Here is a 7,516-nt window from a genome sequence, read left to right as displayed (position 1 = left end):
TAATTACAAACTGCCACTCAGAAAGATTTGTATACTATGAATTTTTATATAGTGGAACTTCAGGAAAAGCAACTGAAGAATTTTAGGTCTTAGGAAAGGGTTTTTGGCAAAGGGGGCTTTTTCAACACATCTGAAACCACATCATACAAAAAACTACTCTGCTTAGATAATAAGCTTAATTAAAGCTTCATAATACCTGTTCTTAGGAAGGTGATTGCAATTGCAAAGTGACCTAACGTCATTTAATACTGAGATTTAATCAGGAGTTTGATCAGAGAATGAGTTCAGATTCTGATTCTGTTACTATCTATGTAACATTACATCCCCTCTGAGCCTTTGTTCCTTTATCTATAAAGAAGTTGGACTTCTGAAGTCCTTTCTTAAAGCTCTAAATCTATGAGCCTATGATCTCACCTTTATTGATTAGAACACAAGTGGACTCAGTTACAGAATTCATATGGCCTCTTCTGATTTGGGACCATCGACATTATCTACCCCACTCACCCACAAACTATATTTGTGAAAGCAGAAATTGTAGCTGCAAAAGAAAGTTAGATACCAGACTCCAAGATACAGTTGTGTCACTGAAGGAGGATTACTTTGGGTAAAAAAAAAAAAGGAAGGTAGATTTTACAGGAAACTCCCAAACCTCACAGAAATGAATAACAGAGTTTACATGAGACCCAAGACCAGAATTCCCAAAGTAATGCGCCAGTTAACTTGCTTAGTTTTTCTGTCAAGCAAAGTGAACTACATATCTATGTGCTAAGCACACTAGAAATCCACCATCCCACAAATATCTGGAAAAAACTCTCAGAGGTCTCCATTCCTCTCATCAGGCTCTTTATTACAAATCACAATAATTAGACTTCAAACATTCCAAAACTCAACATCTGGGCACTCTTAAGAAATTCATCACAGCCTCTTGATAGTTGATGACCACAATTCCAAAGGAACCGATTATCTGGGTTCACAGAGAGTTGCTCAACAGGAGAGTGAAAAAACAAAAGACAAGCAAAAATACAACCATAAGATCCTAGACTTTTTTGTTTGTTTGTTTTAAACAAAAATTGGTTCCAAGTTCCACTCTCCAGGATGCAATTTGTTCCTTGGTTTCTATTCCATGGAACATTCTTTTAAGCTTTTAGATTTTCCTTCTTCCTTCTGGTACTACTGTGTTGCTCTGGAAAAAGAGGGAGAGAAATGCAAAATTATTTCAGGTTTTAATTTGCTGTTGCAGTTCCTGCCTAATGACAACCAGGTGACCAAGCATCTCTGACACTGAAAGATCCTGGTTCTTAAGATTATAAACACAGAAGATGAACAAAAATGAAGAATGGGATGTGGAAATATGAAGAGACAAGATGTTGCCAGTGACACTACACCCAATGCAGTCCCCAAATACAGGGTGAATCTCAACCAGAGGAAAAGCAAGAGAACATGAAAAGATTAAAAAATATTTGGCCTGGATCTTGTTGATTCCAACTTGCCAAACAATATCTTATGTATGGAAGCATTAAGAGCTTCAAAATCCCCCAGAAGTTGCCACTGGACCAGTTATGCTTCCAAGCCAAGGAAAACCTGGCTTTTAAGAAGGGAAACTGGCTCACTGGAACAAAATCTCATGGGAAAAATACTCGAGATTTTACTATGCAATCACAATCCCTCCTTCCCTGTGGCCCTTTTCCCAGTTTGTAAAAGTAACAGGAAAGTACAATAGGCAACAATTCGAGCCCTGGCTATGGCCACATTACCAGTGAGGTACATAAATTCAAGAGACTAAGTCAGTCCAGCTCTGTCAAGGAGAAAGGAAAGCTCAGAAGAATGCCATCCTCCACTCTGTAGTTCTCCAGAGCACTGAGGATTCAATATTATGAAGATTCAATTACAGAGAGGGGTAGGAATCTAATTCAGAAACAAACTCCAAGGGCACAAACACTTAACAGTCTTTCCGTAGGAAACCACAAGCAACCAAAGGGACAGCCAAATCCTACATATCTAGGAGAAGCTCCATTTTTGGTTTGGCTTCTAATCCATCCCTTGTTCCTAAGGCAAGTATCAGAAGAGATGGAATGTGTTCACATAGAAACTAGCATGCAGACAGCAGCATGGGCATGCAATTTGAAAGCATTCTTATTCAACCAAGCATTTTTTAATCCCAATGTTTCTAGCTACTTTATGGGAAAGTGAGGAGAGAATAGGATAAGCAATGAAGAGGGATATTAATGGGAAGTGTAGGTGTGAACAAAATAATTTCTTGGCTAAGAATTTCTGTTTAAAAACTGTCTGCTGATACCTCAAACTCAAATATTTGTCCAAGAATCAAGGGAAGTAGATTGATTTCCACTGAATAACATGGGGTAGGGGAGAGACGAGAGAAAGGAAAATGAGGGAATTTGAGGAGGAAAGGGGACAAAAAGGTATTATCTTTGAATCTTAGGAAATTTCTTCCACCTATTATCTCTCAGTGCATGTTAAAGCCATGAGGAAAGCAATCTGAGAATACAAAGATTAGCTTTTCAAGCTAGGATAAAGTTGAGAAGGCACCACTAGATTCAGCCAGGTATTGAAGGCCTCTAGGTACTTTCTATTTTGCTGCTAATCTGCATTCCCCCCACCCCCAAACTATAAGTTAAAATTCTATCTCTGTGCTTCCCTTATCCCTCCTGACTATGATCTCTGTTCCTAACCTTGGCTTAGCAACCCGACTCCGCTCTCCAGTGTTCCTGATGTTGCCTTGGCGACCTGATCCTGATCTCCTGTGCTCCTGTCCTCGCTTCCTGTTTGCTGCCTCTGCTTCACTCCAGAGCCTGCTCTCCGGATCTCCGACCCCGGGTTGGTTACCTGACCCCGACTCCTGATTGTTCCCTTGGATTGACGATTTGCTTTGACGTTCTCGACCCTAACTCCAATCAATTAATTAACCAACAAACATTTATTGAATGCCTTCTATGTACAAAGCACTGTTACCCTCCCAAAAGTAATTTAGAATCCTTTACCCTTTGAGTACAAGACAGGAAATACTGTCAATCCAGACTAAAAAGGACACAAATATAAAGACCAATAACTTTTCCTTAAAATCCCAAACTCAACTCAGAAAATCCCCCAAGTGCAAATGATCAAGTTAATTTCCCTTTCCCTAAAGCTATCTAAGCTTACACAAAATTAAACATCAAACTGATGCCTCTTTTGTCATTATACTACATAATAGGAAAAACAACAAGGACTTCAATTCCAGCACTTTCACTAGCAGACCATTCAAACAAAGGAAGCAGACTATATGACAAAAGCAAGAATTCTGTCTTTTTGCAGTGAGGGCTAAGGAAAAGCAGGTTAGGTTCATAAAATAGGATGAGGTCAAATTCTACGTTGATTTCTTCTCTTCTGGAGGGTGTGACCAAAAACCATATTGCTTCAGTCTGGCTGAGAGAAAAACTTTCAGTACAAGCAACAACTACAGTCAGGTCCCTAAAATTCAACTGTCATTATACCTTTCCTTCTAGTTATAAGCCTATTGTAAGTAAGTGATCGATATAGTGTCAAACAATTGCCCCTAGTCCTTGGAAAGGGATCTCATTAACAATGACCTAAGAATGTGAAGAAAGGGTTTTAACTGGATGTTTTGGAGTCACAGGAGGTAGACCAGGCCACTCCTAGCCACTTTCTGAACAATGGGAACCTATTTTTTGCTATCTAGTCACCTTTGCTTTTGTGGTCATCAGTCCTTTTCTTGTGTCCACTTCACCTTATCATACAATTCACTGAAACTCAAGATCTACGGCTGCAAAGTGGCCAAAAATTTATGACACTGCCTGGAGAAGACTACACTAGGAAGTCCCACTAACTAAATTTGGCCCTCATTAATACGCAATGTTCTTTTTCACAAACACCAATCTCAGAAAAGATTCACCTCAAATACTCTGACTTCTCATTCTGACACAGTCCTTGGGATTCACAAGAGTTCCTTTTTGGTACTGAAATGGGGTCCCCTTAAGAGGTGGTCAAAGTTTAACTCCACTTACACTGAGACAAATTCCACTATACTGTGATCAGCAAGGAACCCCTTAACAGGCACTAAACACCTTAAAAAAATGAAGGGTAGGAGAGTCATAGCATCCTTCATATAAGACATGAGATATCTGGACCATTTTGGCACAGGTAATGTGGCAACCTTTAAAGAATGGCAAACTTGGGGAGGGGCAGGGGTCATCATGATCCAGTCCCAGACTTATCCAGCATATTGGAAAGAAGTTTCAAATACTGCTTGGGCCCAGGAAGTGAGGGAGGTGAGAATTAGATGGAACAACCAACATGCGTGAGGCAGGTAAATTCAGAAAGGGCCCTTACTTCTGGGAAGAGCTGGTCATTAGTAAGACCCCCCCTTTGGGTTTACCGTAGTGTCCTATATTTTGCCAATCTACTGCTCTGTTCTGCAGCGATCCTGCCAAAGGAAAGAGGGTTTGAGAATCAAGAAAGGATAGTGAGGAGGAGAATTAAGCAGAAGAAAGAAAAGGCACACGCACACACACACACACCCCACCAGGGCTTCCATTAGTGTCACTCATTTTTCCAGTTGGAATCGAATTGTCTCTCCCAAGTCAGCACAGCAGCCCTCTGCCAGGATTATACAGCAAAGTAAGGAGTATAACCCCCCGAGTCAAACATTTCCCCTCACAGTCCTGCTTGCTTTGCCAGGGAACCTTCAAAAGAGAGATGTTTTCACACAATAAAGCATTCCTGCTCTCTGAGATTCTAAGAGTAAGTCAAAAGAGAATGCTAGTCTGTTTCAAAAATTGCTTGGAGTATTCAGCTCCCATTAAAAGGCAAGGCAAAAGCAAGTGAAGCTACATGAAGGAGCTGGAAAGGTGAAAGAAAATGCTGAGTGAAAATGCTAAGGGAAGCCCTGGTGGAGTTCAGACTATCACAGGGAATCTAGATATATTTCTCTGCCCAATGCTCCACAGTAAGACAGTTGGAAGACTTACAATAGAAACTTTGGCAATGATAGAACCTTCTATTCCATATTCTTCAGTTAGCCTCTGATGTGCTAAACTGGTGGCCAAATTAGACAAAACACTACTAAATCTTAAATATCAGCCACCCTCAGACTAGCATATATATACATAGACCTAAGTGAATGGGAAGAGGGAGAGCACTGTACTGTACCCATAAAACATGATTATTTTTACCTTTATCTGATAGCCTTTAGTTGACTGAAGTAATCCAAGTTCTAACAGACATAAACCATACATAAAGAACTCTTTGTTGTTATGTTTGCCTTTAGTTCAATTTGAAAATATAAGTTGCCATCTATCTGGAATCACTACAAGAGCTGGAAATTAAAGGAGCAGCTAAAGGGCATGCCTCAGGACAAAGAAGTGGCACACCCTTACCCCCACCCCCCCATAAGAGGGAAGACCTTGATTCAGTACTGTGGGGACTCCTTACAGAACATGGGAGGTTCCCGGGGCTGAGGAACAGCAGACTGCTTCTGGGAAAGGGACCTGATAAAAAAGCAATGAATGTAGCTTTTACTTGGAAGGGAGAAAGTAATGCTCTATCAACTATCTCAAGCTCTGAAGGGAGAATCTCACAAAGATGAAAGGGGTGAAAGTGGGGGCATGACCTGCTGTAATTCAATGGTATGAGGATGGCAATTCTAAAGGACTAAGAGGGCAGGATAACTGACACTATGCATACAAGAAACTTCTCAGTTCCAACACAGGAAGGGAAGAGCATTAAAGCAAATCTCATGCCAGATATTCTAAATCCTTTTAATCATCATAAAGTAATTATTCCCCATCCTTATTCTAATCACTAGACTTAAACTATTAAGGTTTCAATATACTTAACGCTGATAAGAAAATGGCTTTTCTGACAAAGTGATTATAGCCTCTACTTCTAAGCTGAATCCAAGTGACAAGTACCTTATGTATGTAAAGATATATATATATATATATCCTATCTTTTCAGAATATAGAGCCCTTATCCATTGAGTCATAAGATCAAAGCTAATTCTATTAAATCAACCCCAAAAGCAAGTTATCTCTAGTTTATTTTCGCTACACATAAATCTTTCATTTTTTTTTCTTGTTGCCTTTTTCTTCATGCTTCCCACCTCCCAACCTACACTGATACTAACAGTGATACTAACTGATAATAGCTAATTGACTAGCTTCTCTTTTTTGCCCACTAGAACTAGGCAAAATACAGTCTGCCTGAAATGTCACAAGTCATTGTACAGGTCCAAGTCCAGGAAACCCCCAGTGAGGTTGGCTAGTAAAGAGGTGATGTAACTATAAAACAAGATTATTTTATAAAGAGATACCAATCCCCATCATGGTTCTTGTCCTTTTTCAGAATGCCCCCACCTCACCCCACCTTACCTCTTTACTGCTTTGTAGGCCAGCATTCTGTTGCCTGCCAGGAATGTGATGCTCCCCAAGATGGCTAAGTACTTCAGGGTCTGGAACATGTTGAGCTGAGTCCAATAGACATACATAAGGCCAAGCATAGCTAAGAGAAAGGATATGAATATCAGGTATCAAAGGACTTTAAGAACTTGTTATGGTAGAGATGACTTTAAAAACAGTTACCTTGACTATACTATAACTGCAAAAAGACATGGAAAGAACAAAGAGTGGCTTGATGTCACAGAGCTAGGATTTGCCACTCAGCAGTGTGACCTTAGACAACTCATTTAGACTCAGTTCTCTCCTATGAAAAAGGATTATACTTATTCTAGTATTATCTAATTCCTAGAAGAGTTGTGAGAATCACATGAGAAAATGCATGTGAAAGTGTTTTGAAAACTAAGAACATTTAGATGAAAGCTCCTTGTGGCCTGATCTGGCAAGACTAAAGTTGTTTAAACTTGGCTTAAAATGCCCATATGATAAAATCTTGTTTTTATATATGGTTTGGATGCTAAACTCCCACTGCAAAATCAGTTCATTTGGCTCTGAAATAGTTATTTTGAATAGGTAGGCAGACACTTTTGGCAAATGAAAAGATCAGCACAGTATAGATAGCCCTGGGAAATTCCATCAACACTTTTCATGTAGGAAGGTGGTTCAGTGTAAAGATATAATAATTTCCTGAAATGAACATGGCTATTTAATGAAAGTAAATGATTTGCCTGGAGAAGCCTGCTATAGAATGATGGCTACTATAAGCTGATGGACCAAACAGTAAACGTTTATCACCATATTAACCATTCTAAAAGGCCAGGAGAAAGAAAGAAATGTTGTTCTATTAAGTCATTATAGTTAATAGGTTGTGAGTTCACTTAACAGGGCTTTTGCCTGTGCAATCTGAATGTCATAAAGGTGAAGCAGAATTAGCTGTCTGGGGCACTTACCAGCGTGTCCCAGGTGAAAAATAATAGTGCTGGGAGCAAAGGTGAAGTTGGAAATGTTGGCCCCAAGCCGAATCCACTGCAAGATGGGAAAAAACACATTATAAAGACATTAAAATATAGGTAACATATGGTCAGTACCATTACTAATCCTTTCAA

General features: G+C 39.6%; 1 protein-coding gene across 9 annotated transcripts in view; it reads right to left on the bottom strand.

Moving 5' to 3' along the window:
* Positions 1-822: 822 nt before the first annotated feature.
* Positions 823-7,516, bottom strand: part of RPN2 (ribophorin II) — a 50,594-nt gene continuing 43,900 nt past the window's right edge. For 2 of the 9 annotated variants that reach the window (XM_031954045.1, XM_031954044.1), the window contains exons 15-20: positions 7,361-7,436; positions 6,387-6,516; positions 4,394-4,441; positions 4,023-4,082; positions 2,691-2,902; positions 823-1,183 (exon numbers count right to left, since the gene is read on the bottom strand). In XM_031954045.1, the coding sequence (XP_031809905.1) occupies positions 1,137-1,183; positions 2,691-2,902; positions 4,023-4,082; positions 4,394-4,441; positions 6,387-6,516; positions 7,361-7,436 (573 nt within the window). In that variant the 3' untranslated portion in view covers positions 823-1,136. Of the gene's footprint in view, positions 1,184-2,690; positions 2,903-4,022; positions 4,083-4,347; positions 4,442-6,382; positions 6,517-7,360; positions 7,437-7,516 lie in introns of those variants that run through there. The other 7 variants (XM_023507320.2, XM_031954046.1, XM_031954049.1 and 4 more) reach the window with 7 other exon arrangements.

Source organism: Sarcophilus harrisii, chromosome 2, assembly GCF_902635505.1.
Source record: "Sarcophilus harrisii chromosome 2, mSarHar1.11, whole genome shotgun sequence".
NCBI lineage: Eukaryota > Metazoa > Chordata > Mammalia > Dasyuromorphia > Dasyuridae > Sarcophilus > Sarcophilus harrisii.
This window is presented reverse-complemented; position numbering and strand designations above follow the sequence as displayed.